We start from the raw sequence: 22,243 nt of genomic DNA on the forward strand, positions 1-22,243 counted from the left end.
TCACTTTGCTAATTGCTTTATGCATTCCAAGTGTAAATCAGTAAATATTTTCAGAAGTTTCGGACAAACTTAGTCATTCTCGAAATTAGCCTTTTTATTCTTTAATATATGCTCCATCATCTTACACTGTCCACTAATCTTTATGTTTGTTTGGCATTTTGATTACGCATGGCATAATATTCTTTCTCCAGATTTTATTAGTGGAGATTTGGAGAAATAGTAATAATTTACTATAAATAGCACACCTAAGCTGTTTGCACTTATTGTTATTCCTTTTCGTTAGTGAATAAATTACTCTACTTTTTAGCGGCCAGTTCGTAACCAAATGACCACTTAACATTTTGCCTAAAGATTAGAATTTAGTTGTTCTAGCTAGTATTAAAATTTTGAGTGCGTTTTGGGTGCAACATGTTATACCACAACTTAGTGTGTAACATGCATAATGACGTAGACTCCAGCAAGAATGACATGGATTATTCAAATAATGACATGAATGTCATGCCGTTATGTTATTCATTTGATGTCATTTGAGTTCTTTTTACAAATTAGACGATGATTTGTAGGTTGTTATTACACCATAAATTATGGTGTAACAGTCACACTCAAGAATTTGTGTAAATTTTTAATTCGAAATTATTACACTTAGGTTGTATCAACTAAAAATATTATAAACGATTTTGCACAATTAAAAAGATAAGAGTTAAAGATTGACAAATTTTCAATAAATAAACTTGAAGTGATACAATTGCCTTAAAGAGAAAATATCTTATTTTTTGAAACTTTTTTCAATATGATATCTACGTCAATAAGCTATATGGGTCAACATAACTAATCTCTATTATATAAGCTAAGGGAGGAGGTGTGGTGTCCTTTTTTGAAGTGACTAGAATACCCTCTAATAATTTAAAACAATGTTTTTCTTTTTATAAAAAATTGAAAAATGAGAATTAATGAAACTTGCCATATGAGTAGATCAAAATAGAATATGCAATACCATTAATAAGTTGACAAACTAGATTGACACAATCAATTTACTAAATCAATCATCAATTAGAATCTTCAACCAAAAAAAGTTAGCAATATATCTTGATAACATAATATTTCATATTTACAAAGTTCAAACATTTGGTTTATTAATATTTATAATTGTTAAAGAACTATATATTAAAGTCGCTGAAAAGAAATTATTCAATCATCGACCAAAATTTTCAGTGACGGTATTGAACATTTAAAAATCATTCACCTTTAATTTTAAAAGATAATAACATCTACAAAAGAACCTCAATATATAATTTACATCACTACCAAAATAATTTTAGATAAAAAAAACATGTCCAATTATATATACCTACATAAGATTGTCGACGCACGCATCGCGTGCATATGCAACTAGTCTAATTATAAAATAAGTGGGGTTCCTACCGAAATCCGAGTAAGTGATTGCTGAAATTCACGCGGGAACATCCACCTTGAATTTTACGGAAAGACAACATGACCCAGCTAACCATATAGGTTATATCAGTTTGAAAGAAACGCAGTTGGCTATTTTATTCACACAGACATGAAGTCGACGCATGGCATAATATTCTTTTTCCAAATTCTATTAGTGGAGTAGTAGTAATAATTTACTATAAATAGCACACCTAAGCAGTTTGCATTAGGAATGGAAATGAATGATGGATCATCCATCATCCGCTTAACCCGGTTTTATTAAGCGGATGAAAACCCAAAATAAACATGCATGTAAGCAAAAGTTAAAATGCCAAAAATCTACCAAAATTTGATTATAAATGAGAATAGACATATCACTAATATTCTTCAATAATTTATGCAACATCTTATGTTTTGACACGCCTATGCACAAATATCAACGTGCAAAAAATCTAAGCCTCAATTACATCCATCATTATTCTAAAAATCTACAAGTATCAATGTATCAGTGTATGTGTATCACCAAAATAACACTCCTAATATGATACCGGTGCGCTTAACAGTGCTGTACACCAGAAACATTCTGGGTGATTTAAGATAAAGGATGCAGCATGAAGTCATCTGCATGCATACACACTACACAGCAAAAACTAGAAGTTGCAGTTTTATACTTCATGATCGAAACTTCTGAAAAATCCTCTATACTCTGCAATTTTCATGTTTGCAACCTTCAAAATCAGATGTTGTCAAAAATCAAAAACCTTAGGTGCTACTTCCAACAACGGTTCCAACGTACTCGGTGCAAATTTCCTAGCAAAGAGATAGCAAACGGTAGTATTTCTACCATTGTACGTGCAAGTCGTTTTCTCTCTAATCTTCTTCAAGAAATCTACAGTAACATCTCCTTTACCAAACGTAGCAGGATGGGACCCACCTCTTGACCAATCCACCAAAGTGATGCTTCGGTTTGCCAAAAGATTTGCCGCTCGGATGGTTAGCATGGTGGGGAAATAGTGCTCATCCACATAACAATTTGGCTTACAGAATGCTTCAAACTTGGGGTAAAAGATGGTGTCCTCTACAATATTGATTGCTAGTCTTCTATTAATTTCAAACCATTGAGATCCTTTACGCCATTCGGTTATGTTAACCTCGGGGGCCATGTTCTCATCATATCTTCCCCTCCCAAATGGTCCAACATCATCAAATGCACCAATAAAGCTATACTTGGAATTTGTAATGTAATTTTGAATGAAGCTAAATTTGTAGAGTGGAATGCAAGATTCTGAAAGAAGAATGAACCGCTCATTTGAGATATCAAGCAATGCATTGGCAAGGAGCCTTCTTTCGGCATCACATAAGCTCATTGTCCCCCATTGCGTTAACTGCACAAAAAAAAGAGACAAAAAAGGTGAATTAGCCATAGTTCTTGTTCTGAAGTTCTATTAAAAACAAATCAAAATTACCACATAAAAAGCAAATATCAATTCAAGTTCATTGCAGTATGTCAGAAGAGATTACTACCTGTAATCCTGCTATAATGGTACAAAATACAAATAATGGTTAGTTCTTTGCAATTAACAAGCAAATATATCAGCCAACTTTACCTATTGATGATACAATACCACTATGATGGATATTGGATACCATCGTAATCTCATCAATTATTAGCCTTTACTTTCTATTCTCAGACATCAACTATCATCTCATCACAAACAAACAGACTTTATTCATCTTCCTCAAACTCGAGACAATTACACAGGTGTAACTGATATTAAATGCAATAAAACAGAGTTTGTTTCCTTAAAAGAGCTTCAAAAATATTACGAAATCTAAAATCAGCTCAAAATTTCCCTATCTGCCCAAGGTCGCAACCTCATATGTAAGGTAACATATATAAAGGCCATCATAGACGAGAAACTTGCAAAACTATGGATGGTCGGAAACTCGGAATCATGATATATTGAGTGAATGCAGACGAGAAAATGACAAGCTAGGAAGACTTTCTCAGTGCACTATCTAGTCTAACTGCACAACGTACAGACAAGTGAAATTTCTGTAGTTTAAAACAAAAAATAGAATAATAGATGTGTGGATTGATGCACGCCATGGGTGGCTTACATCAGCATACCTAGACAAACACGGAGATGAGGAGACTAGAGAAATTCACACAAATATCACCTTCTCTACCTGTCACTTTCAGGATTTGAAATACAAATGAAGAAAGGAAGCCCCAAACTTTTGAGAAAGGACCCGAGACTACTCTCCAACTGCTAGGAGAACAAATCCCATATCCCAGATTACCAACTTGTGTACACAATGGCAATAGGATCTTCTGAAAGTGCAAACCAGATTGTTCTAGACTTGCTGAAGAACAAAGTAAGAGCCCCAGATTAACCAGATTGCTCTGGCTTTCCACTAAGGCCGCCCACAACCATGTCAAGCCATTCCCTGTAAGAGATAATCCAGATTCTATGTGGGAGAATTCATTATTCACAGAGCTGCATGATCTATTATCAGCGACAAAGGTATAATGGTATTAACATCCTGATAGGAAAGAAAGAGGAAGTAGCACAAGATTCAGAAACTGATTAGCAACCCAAGACTGCCCAAATTTAACAATACTTTTTCAGGTATTCCCTCAACAGCTCTTAGTACACACATATATTTTTATGATTGCCTTCCTTAACGTAAAGTATCCAATCATTAATATGAAAAGGTCAAGGCTTAAACTAGAACCAAACACATGAATTCTTGTGCCTGAACCATACATCATAAGGAAAAAAGCGCAATATATTCCCTCAACAGCTTCAACTTTTCTCTTGTATAAATAATTATTACCCTTTTTAAACAACTCGCCATATAAGGCTTATTCCCCGCACAATTGTGAAACAAACAACTATCCAATTAGAATAATAACTTGCTTAATCTCCTCCTAAACCTGGTTCCCTCAACATCAAGTAAAAAGGACTCCACCTTGCTGATCTATGAACCAATAAATGCTCTTACTAGAGAAAGCATTTTCCAAGCCAGCAACAGCACAAGCACTACCTTTCACATTAAAAAAAAACCTACAAAGCCAGGGTATGCCCTGGTCCATGCTCTAAATACACAAAGATGTTATAAAGTTTTAGCATCTTGCTTACTGTTTTAAAATGTTGATAACTGATAAGGATGAGTTCATTTTGCACAAGTTAAACAAGCCTAGGGTATGAGACCTTCTATCATTAGATTATCATATATACCTACTAGGGTTCTGGACAAGTAATCCATGTTCAGTTCATATCCTATAGACTAAAAGTCAAAGGGGTAATAAGAAGAAACAAGAATCTCATATAGAGCATACATATGGAAGGACATTAATTGTATACCTATTAAGACTTGCACACGAGGGTTATAAATCCAAACTCGCCCTCTAACCCAATATAAAACTACGCAAATCAAGTTTTAACAACGATTCAGAGTTCAGAGAAGCAAAGTGAACTGCATTCAGCAACAAATCAGAGAGTAAATCAAACCATTGTTACCCTATGGACTTGAAGAATAACTTGAATATGGAAAAGTACGAATCCGAATTGTATGACTCAATAAGTAGTATCCATGCACATACATAGAAGCTTTGACAGGTTAGTAGGCTGCTTAAGGAATGAGAGTTACATCTCATTCAAGATCCTCCAACACCTATGGTGCAAGTAAACAGTACTTGCCATCAGTGCATACTTATTACCACACATACCGTAGCATCAATCCAGTATAAGCTCCTAAATGTGGCATTTGGAACAGCCAAACTCATACAACCATACACTGAAACTGGGCGTAGTCTGAGTTATAGAATTCTGATTGGAAACTTCATGACAGCGACAATGCAAAGACGCGTACGAGTTGTTAACACTAACTTATCTCATCACCAACCTACTCAATTCTTAGAGTAAATCATGACTACTTAAAACTTTTGTTCCGAAAGAAAAACTTTACACTTAAAAGCATAGAATAAACTTCAAAGCTTGGTTACTATTACTTTCTTAAAGCATGAAGTTGCCTCATGAATGAATCAAGAGTCCCGTGATAGCTGCATTAGGTGATGATATACATTTAAGGATTTTTTTTGTCCCAAACTACCTTTTAACTTTCAAATTTTTGCGAAAAACTACCTTATAAAAAAATTATTGTCCTAAACTACCTTACTTTACAATTTTGTTGTTGACAGCTACCTTATGCCGGTTTTCGGCATTAACTTTTGTTTTTTCAGCTCAAAATTGTGGGAAAAAACAAAATTACCCTTGTGGAAAATGAGGAGGGCGATTGTTTTGATTTTAGGTAAAATAGAAGAGGAATTTAATAGTGGATTGGTGGTACAACGTCTCACATAGATATGAGAAAGAGAGCGTGTGCATACATGAAAATGGGGAAATTAGGGTGGAGAAAATCAAAAAAAGGTTTGAAGAGGTCAAGTGACATTAAAAAACCGGAAAAAACAAAAGTCAACGCCGAAACCAGCATAAGGTAGCTGTCAACCACAAAATGTTAATAGTAAGCTAGTTTGGGACAACAATTTTTTTATAAAGTAGTTTGGGACAAAAAATCCTACATTTAATAGACATATTACAATAACATTCACATCTCCAAAAACATTCATCAAAATTATGGAAGGAAAATGCTCTTTTAAGCCACCAAATGACAGAAATGTATAAAGATCACATCATAGCACAATTCTCAGCAAACATTGATCAAAAAGCAACATAAATAATCAGGAATACAGAAATGCAAAAATTATCTGCACACAGGAAAATAAGTACAAAGGTAATGAGAATCATACTTGGCTAGGTATATTTCTTCTATAGAAAACAGATGTTGGAGGAAACTCCTCGTCATAAGATGGCAACGAGTGAATATAGATCGAATACCGCCCTTCGTGTCCCTTAAAGAACCTCTCCCAAAGAGGTGCTAATGGCAATGGACCCTTTGTCAAGAACATAAAAGCAATCTTGGGAGTCCTATTAAAAGGGTACTTCCTTATTCTAGGCACCAATGTAGCTCTCCAAAACAACTCTTCATCACTCATTGTATGCATCAAATTAGATGGAGGTCTAATCCATCGATCTAAACCACTCGACTCGCCGATACACGGCTGATAGCTAGGCTTAACTACACCCACCATACCATCAAACCCATATCTCTTAAATGTACTTAGACTAATGAATGAAAATAAAGCACATAAAATCAAGAACATGAACAGTATCAAAAGTAGTCTCACTGGCAAAACCCTTGTTCTAATCACAGGACTAGGGTCCTTCCCTTCTTCTAATGACATAACCCTTGTTTGCATCTTCCTTCAAACTACGTATATTCTTAAAAACTATATTAAAAAAAAAAAAAAAAACAGCTATATTGGGAAAAAATTACTCAAATAACAGCTTTTTTTGGTATCTGAAATGAAAACTTTTCTGGGTATACTTCACCTTAACAAAATCAAAACCCTGAACACCCTTTTAGCTGAAATCACTCCACAAAATCAAATTTTTACCCCCAAAAAACTCAAAGTTCTAAGAAAATGGATATTACCCAGAATTTAACCTTGAGATGGGCAGTCAAATTTCTCACTGCGCATCAATAACGATGTCAGATCTATAAAACAACATATCACCAAATCATATAAAAAGCTCTGTTTTCAGGACAAAATGATTTATAATTCAGAACATTTGAGTCAAAAAAGGAAAGAAAGATCAGAGCTGATATGCTGAGTAAAAGGTCGAGAAACTGACAAATGAAGAACCGTAACTAAATAAATTTACATGTTATAAAATAACTAACAGAATAACATTAAAATGGAAATAAATAATTTCAAAAATTAAAATCAAAGGGGAAATTTAAAACAATTTATTTCTATAATTACGCCGGCTAGTTGGCAATAATGGGTAGTCAAAAAAGTGGAAAAATATATATTAAAAAATTAGGGGTGAGTCAGAGAAAAGAAGAAATCTGGGAAATATTTTATAAGAAAATAGCGAAATAAAGAAATAAGAGAGAGATAATGAAAGAATCTGGATGTAGAAAAATTTAGGAGAGTGATGACGAAAAGACGAAGGAGTAGGGAGGAGATTTTGCAGGTTTTGGAGCATGTCTTATTGTAAATATCACGCATTAGTTGCTTTTGTCGGGCGATCACCCTAATAATTTCATGGGGATTAATAAGGTTGGCCTAAACAAATTATTAAGACTAAGGTTGTATTAATTGTTGATTTACCGGGTAGATAAAGTTTTCTCATTTTTTATAGGGGTACTTGCATAAAATATAGGTTATGTTTAGTTTACCTTATTTTGCTTATTTCAGATCAGATAAATTCATATCATATCAAATAAGGGCATGTTCTTCTTTCAAAAAAAAAAAAAAAATTAAGGGCATTTTCTCTCCAGCTTATTTTCAATTCAGTCCAATTCGGTTCGGTTCAGTTCTATTTAGTTCAGCTCTCGACAATACTTTTACTCTCACATATCGCTATTCATTTCAGTTCAGCTGTTTTATGCCGAAGAGAATAGGTCCTAAGTTCATATCATATCATATCATATCATGCTTATATTTAAAAACTCATTATTACTATTAATACTATTATTTACTAGTACATTTGTTCAAAATGATTATTATTGTTGTTGTTGTACTTATTAATTATTAATATTGGTAATTCTTATTAATCTCGTTGTTATCATTATAAATGTCATTGTTATAATTATTTTAAGTTATTTTGTTGTTATTAAAAAATAGAAAAATAAAAGACACGTGTTAAGAACATAAGATTGGCGCAAAAGTAAGAAATATATAAAATATAATAGCTTCAATTCATGACAACGAAACTACTAGGTTCGGATTACATTTCAAAATAAGCTAAGTGCGAGATACAAATTATAAACTTAGATCCAGTATGCCTCTTCCTATTGAAATACAAATCTCTCTAACTATTTGAAGTTGCACGCTATCCATTTCTTTCTTGGTCAAGTCATAGTTGTTTGTATATCTTATTTTATTTTATATGGAAAAAAAAAGAGTTGAGTCTGGTGACTTCTCAAGTGTGAAATATTTTTTTTGAGGGAAAGTGTGAAACATTTTATAAGTGCTCCTATAAATTAATGACTTGGGTTATATAATTATTTTTAGTAATAATTATTATTGTGATTATAATTATTATTGTTGTTATTATAATAATGATAATAATAATTATTATTATTAATAAAAGTTGTGATAGAAATAAAATGATAATAATAGTAATATTATAAATAAGATCTTATAATGTATTGCATAATAATTACTTACAAAGTATTAATATAATAGTAATAATATATTTTATAAAAGATAAGATAAGATCAGATCAGATAAGTTCAGATCGATCAGAAAATTTCAGGTGAACTAAACATAGCCATACTATACTAAACAAATTTGTTGCAAAAGCTTTTTATTTCTTTGACTGATGTCTATGAATTTTGACGGTTATTTTATACTTCACCCGTTTCAAAAAAATTGCATCATTCATCATTTTGTTACTATTCATCAATAAACTTTAATAAGTTTTATCTATAAGAAAAACATGTAGTAAAGTAATATCTTGATAAATTCGACTCAATACAAGTATTTCAGTTATCAACATTTTATAATTTTTACTTAAATGCAATTAGAGATATTAACATTCAAAAAAGCATCTCGTCAAACGTGAAAGAGCAAATGGTGCAACTATTTTAAAATAAAGTAAGTATATTAGTGTACGAAACATATATTTATCATGTGATATTATCTCAATGTGTATTTTAATTTCAAGATTTTTTTATATTATTATATACTTTCTCGGTTTCAAATTTATTGTGACACTTTCTATTTTAGGAAGTTCCGATCCAATGTAGTAGATGTTACACTTTCATTTTGGGTAATAACTTCTCTCTAATTCTCTCGATCTCTCCTATCACATGGGATCATTTTGTTTTCTTTCTCTATCTCTAAGCTCTCCATATATAAATTGTCTAAAAGTTCGTAATTTTAAAAGTGTCACGACTGATTTGGAATGGAGAAAGTAAATAAAATTGGGAGTTGCGCAGGACGCAGGAGCTTAAGAGTTGGGGAATCTGCTTTCATTTATGTTGGGGTTATGCTATATTGTCCAAATTGATGTTCAAGCTATCCGACCACAAGCGCAATTGTGCATAGTGGCATGTTCGTGCTATAAGAGCAACTCCAATGGTGAGCTACAACACCTTGTAGCTTGATTTGCTACATCAGCTTTTGAAGCAATATTGTTTTCTAGCTACAAAGTATTCCAATGGTGAGCTACAATACATTGTTGCTTAAATGGTCCCACATCTCAATCAATATTTTCAACTTTAATTTTTTATTCAATTATAATTAGATAGGAAACAAAAGGAAATTGTACTTTTTATTGTGGATGGAGATGCACTCACCAATCATATATGGAGTGTGAGCATCACCTTTCCTTTTTTTCAATTTCAAGCCATATTGCCTTTTTAAAGTCAAGTAAGTAGCTTGGTGGAGCAGGTGTTGCTCTCAAGCAGGTATCAATTATCTTGCAAGCAGGTCCAAAATTACAACCATTGGAGTTGCTCTAAGGTGCTAGACCGTTTACGTTCGAATATTCTAGCACAATTACGTCGTGTATTTAAGAGACAGTTAAAATTGTGCTTTTATGTATTTAGCTAATAGTTATTCTTTATGTAACTTATATGAGCTAGTCAATACGCCTCATTGATTTTATATAATAGCTAAGTCTCTTTAAAAAAAAATATTGGACATTTTTACTTTAATAGCATGCGATACACATATTTGATAATAATATTATTTTATTACATATAAGTAAAGATTATAAAGTTTCTACTTTGAAAATACATGAATCAAAAGATATCTCACATCATAATTATTCGATTCTTGTGCTTATGAGATTTTAAGAGCAAAGCATTCTAACTTTGACCACAAAAATCCATAAGTCCCAAATAAAAATAAATTGAAAAACTCTGTTAATAAATTAATTTTATGTACCATGTAGTTCATTTTAGAGATCCATTCTATTGTTAAAGTCCAAGAATCACATAAAAATTTCCATTAGTATAGTAAGTTCTTTTGTATACATGCATCAAATTCTCATGTAAATTATATATATCCATGCATACAGTTCTTGGTCATGCTAGAGTAAATCATATTAAATCCTTAATACTCATCTTCAATTTTTTTTTCCCAATAAAAACAAAATAATGATCTTCAGCAAATAACATAACCAAACACATTTTCCAATCATATTTCACAACAATATTGTAAGTATATAACTTACTAATCACAAAAAAATGAAAGATCTTGTTTGGCAATTAGCGGATAGTTATTAGCTGATAGCTGATTGTATTACTTGATTTGACTAGTTGATTATATTAGTTGTTTGTATAAAGATGTTTAGTAAGTAGCTGATATATGATTGCTACATATTTTTTAAATAACCCGTAAAGATATGTACATAATCTATTATTTTACTTTTTATTGTTTATAAATATAATTTTCAACACTTTAGAACATAACTACAATTGGTCCACTCATTCCTAATCCTATAATGTCAAAAGGTTCCTCCCCCAACTTTTTCAAAAAGCTCTTTTTGCGCCAATTAACTAATTGAAACATCTATTTACCAAATACTCAAATTAGAGAATTGACTAATCAAATCCTTAATCAAACATCTCTTTATGTCGAAGAGAACAAACCCTTATTCATCTTAGTTTACTTCAGATTTATTCAGTCCAAAAAAAACCTTAGTACCACAAGATATAGATCAATCCCTATTCAGTATTCTACTGTAAATAGAGATGAAAGCCAAATAACTGGTCAATGCTATTGCTCACCACCTCATTAGAGTAATTAATTTACCATATTTCTCAGTTAGTGCTAGAGTAGTATAGTAGAGGGTAGAAGTGAGATTTAGAATTTTTAAAAAAAGAACCATTCGTCAATGCGTCATGTTGAGACCAACCAGAAGCAAATGGTGTATGTTGCAGCACGTGTTGCAGTGACCATATAATCAGTTATCACCCACCGAGCGGTATAAGCGCATACTTTCTTTTTTTTTTTTTTAATAGTAAAATTAATTCATTAATAAAAAGTCATACGACATCTACATAAGCAATCGAATCAAACAAATACATAACTTGAATCAAACAAAAATTTCCTTCATAAAAACTACGATCGTCAAACAAATCTTGCAATGTGGAACATCTCCCGCTTATATCGCTGGAAAATACAACCTTGTTGGAGAGACAATCTAACGATCCCTTGTAGTCGTGAGGATGATTTCCGTCGGCTTCATCTGACCGTATTCGAAAAATTGATAACATTTGTGATCCCGCATAATTCTTCACCAACAAAATAATTTCACGGCAATCCATTAGATCTAGTATCATGGATTGTAACCTGTAGAAATTCCCCCTCTAAAAGAGGAGAAAAACCCTGTCTTTCGAAGGAGGTCGAAAAACTTGTCTTTCGAAGGAGATCGAAAAACATTTTCTTACGAAGGAGATCGAAAACCCTGTCTTTCGAGGGAGAAATCGTTATTGGAAACCTAAAAACAAATAAAAAAGCAAAGGTGGGGGCTTTCCAACGGTAAAAATCGATGGAAGCCCCTTTAAAAATCAACAATGGAGGCTAGGGTTTTTGAAAGTAGAGAGGAGAGAGGGGAGAAAAAAAAAAAGGGTGGGGCGGTTAAGTTGTATAAGCGCATACCTGGTATCAACACTGTTTGTCCATACCGTGGCAAAGTTGTAAATAAAATACAATTTTTTCTTTTTATTTTTTGGTTTTTTTTTTATATTTTTTTTTGGGTTTTACTTATATACATTCATGATCTGATTTACATTATAGTTGATCTGATTCATATAATAATTGATCTGATTTCTCTCCTACATGATCAGAGTTGTCTAAATTACCATAAAGTCAACTTTTTTTTGTCTTTGTCAGGTAAAATTACATACCCTGATATGAACACTGTTGGCCCATACCAGGTATGCGCCAATAGTTTCTCATCACCCATCCCCACGCGGCCACGCCAATACGCCACCATTTGTATTTTCTTGTATCAGTCGGCAATTCGTTAAATAATTTGTAACTTCAACGCCACTTATTTTTATTTATTGAATTGTCAACATGTTGGTCTCTTTCAGCCATCAACAATACTAAGAAATTTCTAGGGATTTCGGTATGATGTTGACAAATCAATTTCATTTCTCTCACTTTCAAGTCGATTTACTTATTTTGCTTCAAAAAAAAAGAAAAAAAAAATTGATGGACTAGTTTTGTTTGACTACTTGGTAACTCTAGGTTATTAGGATTGTGGAGTAGGTGTTTGCACTGATTTTTTTTTTCAACCAGCATAATGTGGTATTAATGCTTATTTTATTGTTAGCGTAATCAATTATTATGCAAATTGATTAACTTATTTTGACTGATTACGGATCAATCCATAGTTTCGATAAAATTGTCTATCCATTATTGGCTGAAAATCCGGCTTCTCTCCACTTAAATATAAATCCCATTTATCTATATATTTTTCAGTTATAAAAATTAAACTCCAAAACATAAGACTTTATATTAGGTCATAAAAAAAGGATAATTTGTTTACAACGAGAAATCGTATATTAATTAAAAGAGGAAGTACCACCTAATGTTAATACAATTCAAACTAAAAAAACTTGAGGAGCTTTGGTAGCTCGTTCATTCCACCTAAAACAAAAGTAAATAAAACGGACACAAAGTCGTTTAGCAAGGGGGGTGTTGCGGGTTAGTGCATGTGAGGCTGTGATAGATGCAAACTTCAGATGGCTGATGGAAGTGATAGAAGAAGCGGATAACGTTCAGGTCCCGAACAACGAACTAACATCAGCGAGAGACGTCGCCACATGAGTGTTAGAACCCAAGGTGACACTCAAGAAGGGGGTTGAATTGAGTGACGAAATTTGATCGATTTTCGCAAAACCTTTGTTACTGCACAGTGCCAGCCACTGTGCGAAATAATCGTAAATCTCTGATTTTAGTTTTTGCGAAAACTAAAACTTAAATTATGTAGAATTTGATGCACAAACACAGAATATAACGTGGTTTAATCTCACCTCTGAGATCTACGTCCACACGAAACAAAACTCTTTATTTCTTTGAATCTTAAGATACCAACCTCTTGATACAATAAGACTCCCTCACTACTAACCATAGTAGTGCTAACCAACTCTTAACTCTAAGAATTGACACTTCTATAATAGTGAAATTACAGAAAGAAAGAATCCTCAAACGTGTGCTTCTTAGTCAAGCAATTAGAGGACAATTACACTCGTATATTCGTTACTTGAATCTGACTCAAACAGTGCTATATCTCTGTGCGAAGGAAATAGTTTTCAGCTCTTAATATCTCCGATTTTTCTCTCTGAAAACGTGAGATCTAAAAGTGAATTATAAATCCCTTTTATAAGACTTGGTTTGGACGAAAATCCTTCAAAAATATCTTTATCTTTTAATCCTTATTTTAAGGGATAAAACTCTCTTTTTAGAAAAACAAACTTTATCTTTTTCTATCTTTATCTTTAATCTCAAAAAGATAAGTTTTTTCTTATTAGATTTTCTTTTCAACTAAAATTCTGTTTTTATCAAAAAATATTTTCCAAATCCTTTTTGAAAACCAAATTACGTTGTTTACTAAAATTCTTTTCTAAAACTTGTTTTCATAAAATTATTTTCATAAAAACGTTTGTAAAAATATTTTTTAAAACCACGTTTTTATAAAATTCTTTTTCTAAAACATTTTTTATGAAAATCTTTTATCTTATTTTATAAACTAATTTCCTTTTTATATAGACATATAATATTAACAATTATTTATTTTCTTAACTCTAAGAAAATAATAATTATACTAATTTTATATTTCTATATTTAGCACATAGTATATCACCTAATTCAAGCCTATTACATTTTTACACAAAGTAACTATTCTAAGGAACATATAAACTTGACTTTAATCTTGATTCTTCTTTTCTTCAAAGTTTTCATTTATTAATTCCTTTCTTCATGCATCTGTTCCAACTGTTACATACTTTCATACTATAACATATTATATTAATTTTCATCATCAAAACATAACATATTACATGCACAACAATGAGCAATCACAACGATCTGCTATCGCTTGGGACCTGAGCTCATGATCATGTGAGTCACATTGAAATGTGACTCATTACTCTCGATCGAGAGTAAATGTGACTCATTACTCTCGATCGAGAGTACCTGAGGTTTCTCTATGAAGTAGGAGAAACGCCGATGAGTGGGCGAGCTAAAAACTACCTGCATATTTGAAGTTGTCAAGACAAAGACAATTAAGATCAATATCAAGCTATAAAGAGAGTCGAACAAGTCAAACTCTCATACACACCTCTAATTTACAAACTCGGAAAACAAACGTCCAAACCATGAAAATCTATCAACACCTCGTCCATGCTTACACATCTTGTCCCTCAGCACATAGTCCCCAAAACCGAACATATTCTACTGTTATAAATTTGAACCACCAATCTTGACCCAACTGATAACTACTTGTCGATGGCCACAACCAACCACTGACAACATCTTTAGCAACTCTAGAAAACCAACGCACTCCTATTATTTGGAGATTGAACACACCTTTTAAGATACAACCATACTTACTGATAACAACCATAACTAGTTGTAGAACCCAACAAACGGAGGGAAAGGGGAGGGAAGCGTAACACTAACATAAAGGTGGGGGAAAGGGAAGCCCGACACTAACCGGGTGGGGGGGGGGGGGAACCAAAAACAAGGGAGGAGGAGCCCATAACAGGCACAACACTAAACATGAACACTAAGACGGGAACGAGGACTATGGACAGCGATTGGGAGGGGATGACCAACGCAGATGGGGAGAGGAGGCCTAACCAAAACACACCACCAAAAAACTAAACGCACCGGGGGAAGGGATGGTAGAAACAACCTAACCGACGGCGGGGGAGGGGAAAAATTGATAAATTAAATAATAAACATGTCGGAATTAAAAGATGTTGACGGTGAGTTCACAACTCGCTATTAGTTGAGCAAATCGAGAGTTTTGATGGCCACAATTTGCACAAGTTCGGCCCGGTAATTGATGGGCCTACAAGTATATCATTCTCTTAAGAGAAATTGACCAAAAGAGAAAACTTACAAATGCCCTGCATTCATTTACTATTGTATACACTCCATATAACATCTCTGTTACTTCACTAGAATTGTCCAATGTGTACACAAGTCATGTCAATTAACAAAAGTAAAATTAATTGATAAATTGACCAAAAGAGAAAACTTACGAATGCCCTGCATTCATTTACTATTGTATACACTCCATATGACATCTCTGTTACTTCATTAGAATTGTCCAATGCGTACACAAATCATGTTAATTAACAAAAGTAAAATTAGCTTGCAACAAATTTTAACCTGTGACCTCTTGCAATTATACATGACACAATTATACTCTCAACCTAACTTTTAATCATGCTTTAAATATCCACATTATTATATTTGTACCTTTTAAATGTTGAGTTTGCCTTAATACTTCATCCGTTTCACAATAAGTGAAACACTTCCCTTATTTGGCATATTCACAATAAGTGAAACTAAGCTTTAAATGGTACTAAACTACTAGTACAGAGTTTACAAGGTAAATCAAAGCATTTTTGGCAAGCATATATTCTATGCAACTAATAATGACAGAGAAGACGGGCAACTAAAGACAGGATTATGCAGTTGCACCAACCATCTTACACATCATCAGAGTAGCCAAGAAAGAAGCTTTGAAGCACTTGGCGATGTACACATTTTGATAGCAAAGAAACAGAATGTTGTTTACCAAGCATTAATCTTGAGCTACATTAGCAAAGACATCCAAGTAACTGAGTAAGAGAGTTAATATTTCTATGCATAACTCTTTTCTTTAAGATTTATACTTTGTTTCTATGTACCAGTTGAATTCACACTTCATCGGTCAGTGTCTGATTCACAGGAACTGTGCTGCTTCACCGTGACTTCACCACATCAAAACGTGATTTCAGATTGTCAACTGAAACTGGCATGCTCCCATTTTCATCATAGTCCACCCAGTCCCCTCCAGATAGGTTGACATTCTCAAACACAGTACCAGCAGTCTTCACATAAAAGATTAAGCTTATGTCAGATAATACAGCAGAACAAAAGTGTCAAAAACAAACGAACTCAAAGGAACACAAATCTGCCAACTTCTATTCACAAAAGAGTCCGAGTTTATACATGAACATAAACCAAAGCAACAAAGGGGAGGGGGACATCTATGGTGAAAGTAAAACACAAAGGCTTGGCAAAGATATAAACAAGTACATGTTGTGGATATAGAGACTATGACCTTTGCACCACAAAAAAAAATCACCATATGAAAGAATAGGAAGTAAAGCTGTGCAGAGAAATCAGAATCTACATGTCTCATATGCTAGTTAGTAACTACAATATCAAATGGATGTAGCAAATCCCAGCACGAACCACACAAAAAAGACTTACAGTTTCAACTTTCCACTGATCACAACCAAAGGAGTATTCAAGTGGCTCCAAACCCCGGCAATCAAAGCTCATCAATGGTGCATATTCTCCTGCTTCACAATCTGCACCAGTTAGAGGGCGACCAAATTTTGGTATCATTGTGATATTACCTTCCCGTCCACAGAACTTGCACTGTAATAGTTAGAGCGGAATTGGTCAGCAGCAATAATACAATATAACTAGGACCATTGGCTGAGTAAGAAAACACCAACATAAGTTATAGAAGAGGCATTATAGAAAGTGCAGAAAAATGTACATGCAGAAAAGGATAAGAAATCACAGAAAATTTTCTACAGATAAAAACTCATGCAACAAGTGCTGTTGATAGTAAACCAGAAGAGCTGCAGAATGGCAACGGACGACTCATGTAGTTTAAGCCCATTCAATGCCTGCAGGACATTATTGTAGATTTATCTTATACAGCTTTTGCAACAAACCACAACACCATATCAGTACGCATTACCATCAAATTATAGAAAAAGATCGAAATAATATAGCAAATCCAGAAGCATGACCAAATGGTTGATCCAAAATAATCTTATAATTTATAATGTCAAATGCCTAAAGTACTTCAAACTAGATCTGCACTATCCACGTCAGACATATTAGCCAACTTTAGAGGTAATATCCAAAAAATAAAAAAATTTCATATGAAGTTCAAACATGATCTTATATTCACTAAACCAGACTTAATTAGGTATCAAAAACACAGGTTAATGATTTCAGTTTCCTGTACAATCTTGATAACCCTCAAACACGGCTGTGCGATAATCCCAGAGTGAAGAAGCTAATGGAGACAATCAGCTAGCAGATAGCTCATCACCAGATATAGTTGTGGAATTGTATCGCTGATAACAAAAGGCGAGAAGCTCCTAGAGGCTAAAGTGCTCAGCAAAATCAAAAACATCCTTGTTTTTCATAAGATAAGCTTAACAGCCAAAGAAATGCACGAAATAGACTTATCCTGAAGAACGTCAATAGCAAACATGATTCAACGATGGACTCATTTATAAAAAAAATTGCCAGATAACCACACAAATGGCCGAAAAAGTGCTCAGATCTTCATAAAACCAATTCAGCCATTAATCAACTCGAATCCAGATTATTAAATTCAAATCCAGAGAACAAAGAAATCATAAACATAACCGATCATTCTGCCAACTTTTGGAGCAAAAAACAAACGCGAAAGCCAGACTTCACCAAAATCAATTTCGACATAAAACACAACTTCAGCAGAAAACACACACGTCTTCAGAAAACCAAAAGGTTCAGCGATTAATCAACTCGAATGCAGATAATTTAAACTGAACCAGATAAACAAAGATTCATGAAATAATTTATCATAGTGCCAAATTTCGCAGCGAAAGAGATCAATGCAATATCAATTTCGCAGTAAAGTAAAACATAATCATCAAAAAGCAAACACAGCTTAGAAGAAGAGAGAGAAACCTTCTGGACGAGATTAGCCTGGCCACGACTCTTTGGAAGAGGAACAACGTCTTGCAGAACTACACAAGTCTCCTTCGGAGTTACTTCTCCACAATTCTCACATCTCAACTACACCATCCACAAATTCAAAAACACGAATCAAAAAAATTGAAGAAAAATCGACCTACATTTTATATTCAAAAACAGCAAAAATCAACTTCGGAAACAACGCTAAAACCCTAGAGTAGTGAGGAGAGAGAAAGAGGACAACCTTGAAGTAGTAGGTGAAGTTAGGATCGTCGCAACCGCCCATAGGTTGAATGGTGGAAACATTCTCAACTTCAGCAGTGATCATCAAGTTGTACGTCACCATTTTCGCGCTTCTTAGCGTTCACAGTAAGCTTTCTCTCTCTTCTTGGACTCTCAATTGCAGTGTTTCTCTCTCCTCTCTCGCTGTCAAGTTGATGATGGAAATGGATTGGATTAGACTATTAGAGGGAATCATTATATTTAATGGTAAGTTGGGCCGTGTGTACCTGATTTTGATTGAATTTAGTTTGGGCTTTGGTTAGTATATAGATTAAATGGAATATCACTACAAGTCTACCACCATTCTAATTTGCTTCAACCAATAATCATTCTTAACCAATCTATCTATACAAATATATTAAAAGGTATGCTCAACAACATATATGCGTAGAGGTGGGCATGGGCCGGGACGGCACGATATGGGCCCGGTCCGAGCACGCTCAAGGCCTGCCCGACCTGTTGTCCGCTACGTGGGCCGCGTGCCTGTCACGGTCAAGAAATTTTATATTCAAGCCCGCACCGGCACGAGCCCGCAGGCCGAACGTTCCTTTCCTTTGTTATTTTAGCCTAAAACTGTCAAAAATAAAAAATAAAACCAACATAAAACACGGGTCGGCCCGCAGGCCCCTAGACAAAATTTGGAAATTTCAAGCCCGGCCCGACCCGCCATTTCTCCAAGCCCGCGGGGCGAGCCCGGCCCAAGCCCAGGCCTTTAATATGCACCACGTGGCACCCTCCTTCTCCCACTAGAATTTTGCCATGTGTGCATGATCATTATTTTAAAAATATGTATGCTTAAGCTTGAAGCCCTGACCTTAGGTAAGAATTTCTAAAGATTCACCATTTAAGCTAACACCTTTTAATGATTCATATTTCCACAAATAATAATTATGTTTGGAAAGAATTTGGTAATGTAGCAATCAACGCCTACTTGCAACCAAGTTTATTATTTTTCTTATTTGTTTTTTATTTCCTTGCAGTCATCCCCTTGCTCCATCTCCCCTTTCGAAATTCACCAATAATGTTAGTTATATTCCTATACTTCGTAATTAACGGGCTAGCGGTACAATTATACTTGCTACTACTCGAACTTTAAAATTGTTGTTCGAGAATACGGATTAAGAGATGAAGTTCAATGACGCCCATGAAGAAGGTAAATGAAACTGTCAATCTTAGTAGAAATCTGCTGATTGCATACATAATTTAATTTGTGAATCACTCCTAAAGTCGGTCAATATTTTCATTGCACAAAGTTCAATTATGAACTAAGTAATTGCATAATTAAGTTCTTACCTGAAATCTACCCTCTTTATATGTACATGTGACTAATAGTTATGATACTTGTATGATCTCCAAACTTTTGTTGTTTCTCTTCAAGAAGGTATTAGCTAATTTGGCATAATTGTTTTTGATTTTTGGGATAGATGAAACTTTATAATTCTCTTTTGTTTATTTAACTAATTTGTTTTCTCTTGGTGTTTTTTGTCAGAGAATTTCTCTAATGAATCAACTCTGCAAGGTAATGTGTTCATCTTCCTCTCTTTTTCCTTTCGTATAATAAGAACACGTGATTTCTCTTTTTTTATTTTCTAGATAGATTATACCTCAAGAGTTTTGAGTACATCAATTCACTTTTAAGTTTATTATACCGATGCTGGTGTGTGAAGTAGTTACTCATGGAACAAACTGGATATGGAGCGTAATTCAATTTGGTCATGTAGTGCAATTAAAAAGTTAAACTGATTATGACAAATAAAAAGTTATGATTATGTTAATCAATGACAGTTTGGTGTGTGAATTTGTGTTTAGTTAACCAATGTCAAAGTAATGATTATTGTTTTGACACGCACTTGATATTACAAACGAGCGAAGGGAATCACACGATAAACAATAAAAACATTAGTTAAACCATACGAAAAAGTAAACAATAGTCCTCCCATGCAACGCCCGAGCCACACACTAGCTAAAATATATTAAAAGTGGTTTAGGAATACATAAGTGTTGTATATTTACATTGTCACGTGGTGTAGCCTGTAGCGGTTATTTGAATAATGTTGTGACTATAAAGCATGTTTTATATCATGCGAATACATTTCGATTTATCTTTTAAATATTTGACTAAGTCATAACTTTATAAATAATTAAAATTGATACTCCATTTGGTGAATTAACTTTTAACACAACTTTTAATGATGTAGTGCTTAGTAATAGGTTGTCTTGTTTTATGTACGTTTTCCACGTTGTCAAAAAAAAAAAAAAAAATTTTGCATGCAAGATAGAAGTGACTTTTGCAGTAGTAGAAATATTATAGGCCTTTTTTTTATTGCTTTCTATTAGTTATTTTAGTGGCTAATATTTAACCGCCAAGAGCTAGTACAAATATACGGCAACAAACAATTACTAGAAATTTATACGTTTTTTGTAACATGTCTATCATATGGTTCCCCTATGCGAAACTATCTTTGTTGCTTTAAGTTTTGTTTGTTAGAACAAAAATAGTGAGTGGGTAGCGTACTTCTAGATTGTTGTGTGTCCTATATATTGTCGATCAATATATATTTTTTGTGTTATTTAATTTACTGTGGAAGTATATTAGTAAAAAAAGGGTAAGTTATATTTAATGTTTTGAAATATATTATGAAAAGAACCGAATATGTCAAACTACATGTCTTTACCATGGTATTTGACGTGCTAAATACACTTATGTAGTTATGGGCCACGTATTGGATTGTCGGACAACGAGTTAAACACCTCTCAACCATAATTAGGACGAATTCCTAACACGTGTCGGTTATGTTTCAGACGTATATGTTTTTAAGTCGCCAAAGCTCATTTATCGTTCTTCTAAGCTCCCAACAATCAAATATTCGACAAGCAAAATGATGTTGCAGGATTTCGGAAGATTGAAATAGTATAGAGATTTGAATGCGAGAAGCAAAGAAGGAAAGGGGGAAATTCGTTCAAAATAGGGCAATTGTTGGAAATTTTAGGGTGAAGATTAGCAGCTAACTTCAATCATTGTTCAGTCTAGGCTATAATAATATCCAATTTGACAGGATAACACCTTCCCCAACTGACTCTCTCTCTCCTATCAGTAAGCTCACTAATGCTCCTACTCTCTCCAATAATGAGGCAACTTTAAAAGTTGGGCACATCCCTAACTTAGGGAGAAATGAGAAAATAACATGAGATATATACTAGGTGGACTTTAATATATTAAATATTTGATAAATAAGAGAGAGAAATTGTTGGAAAAGTTTAGTAATATAGATAGTTTAAATAAATCGAAAAAGGAACAAAAAAATATTAGTGAATCATTTCAGTAGATAATGCTCCATAGAAAGTCCATATCCACTTTAGGGTGCGTTCTATTCAACTTATTGGACCTGAACTTATTGGAACTTATCTGAACTGAACTTATTGAACCTGAACTGAACTTATTGGAAC

The 22,243-nt window shown here is 33.6% G+C and overlaps 2 protein-coding genes across 2 annotated transcripts; both read right to left on the reverse strand.

Annotated features, from left to right (window-relative positions):
- Window positions 1–1,803: 1,803 nt before the first annotated feature.
- LOC104886401 (hypothetical protein) lies at window positions 1,804–7,593 on the reverse strand. The gene is made up of 2 exons (XM_010670857.4): window positions 6,248–7,593; window positions 1,804–2,816 (listed from the first exon to the last, which is right to left on the reverse strand). Exons 1-2 carry the CDS (start codon window positions 6,755–6,757, stop codon window positions 2,178–2,180), a joined length of 1,149 nt encoding a protein of 382 aa, XP_010669159.2. The 5' UTR covers window positions 6,758–7,593; the 3' UTR covers window positions 1,804–2,177.
- Window positions 7,594–16,198: 8,605 nt separating this feature from the next.
- On the reverse strand, window positions 16,199–18,959 carry LOC104886392 (uncharacterized). Its single transcript, XM_010670850.4, has 4 exons — window positions 18,759–18,959; window positions 18,509–18,616; window positions 17,021–17,191; window positions 16,199–16,635 (listed from the first exon to the last, which is right to left on the reverse strand). Exons 1-4 carry the CDS (start codon window positions 18,858–18,860, stop codon window positions 16,507–16,509), a joined length of 510 nt encoding a protein of 169 aa, XP_010669152.2. The 5' UTR covers window positions 18,861–18,959; the 3' UTR covers window positions 16,199–16,506.
- Window positions 18,960–22,243: the final 3,284 nt, after the last annotated feature.

This window comes from Beta vulgaris, chromosome 2, assembly GCF_026745355.1.
Source record: "Beta vulgaris subsp. vulgaris cultivar EL10 chromosome 2, EL10.2, whole genome shotgun sequence".
Lineage (NCBI taxonomy): Eukaryota > Viridiplantae > Streptophyta > Magnoliopsida > Caryophyllales > Amaranthaceae > Beta > Beta vulgaris.

Excerpts from the sequence above, each read along its gene's own strand:
- LOC104886401 (XM_010670857.4), bottom strand. The coding sequence starts at position 6,757 with ATGCAAACAAGGGTTATGTCATTAGAAGAAGGGAAGGACCCTAGTCCT. Across the intron at positions 2,817-6,247 it reads GAAGAAATATACCTAGCCAA|TTAACGCAATGGGGGACAAT; the intron begins GTATGATTCTCA and ends TTTTTTGTGCAG.
- LOC104886392 (XM_010670850.4), bottom strand. The coding sequence starts at position 18,860 with ATGGTGACGTACAACTTGATGATCACTGCTGAAGTTGAGAATGTTTCC. Across the intron at positions 18,617-18,758 it reads ACTTCACCTACTACTTCAAG|TTGAGATGTGAGAATTGTGG; the intron begins GTTGTCCTCTTT and ends TGGATGGTGTAG. Across the intron at positions 17,192-18,508 it reads AGGCTAATCTCGTCCAGAAG|TGCAAGTTCTGTGGACGGGA; the intron begins GTTTCTCTCTCT and ends TAACTATTACAG.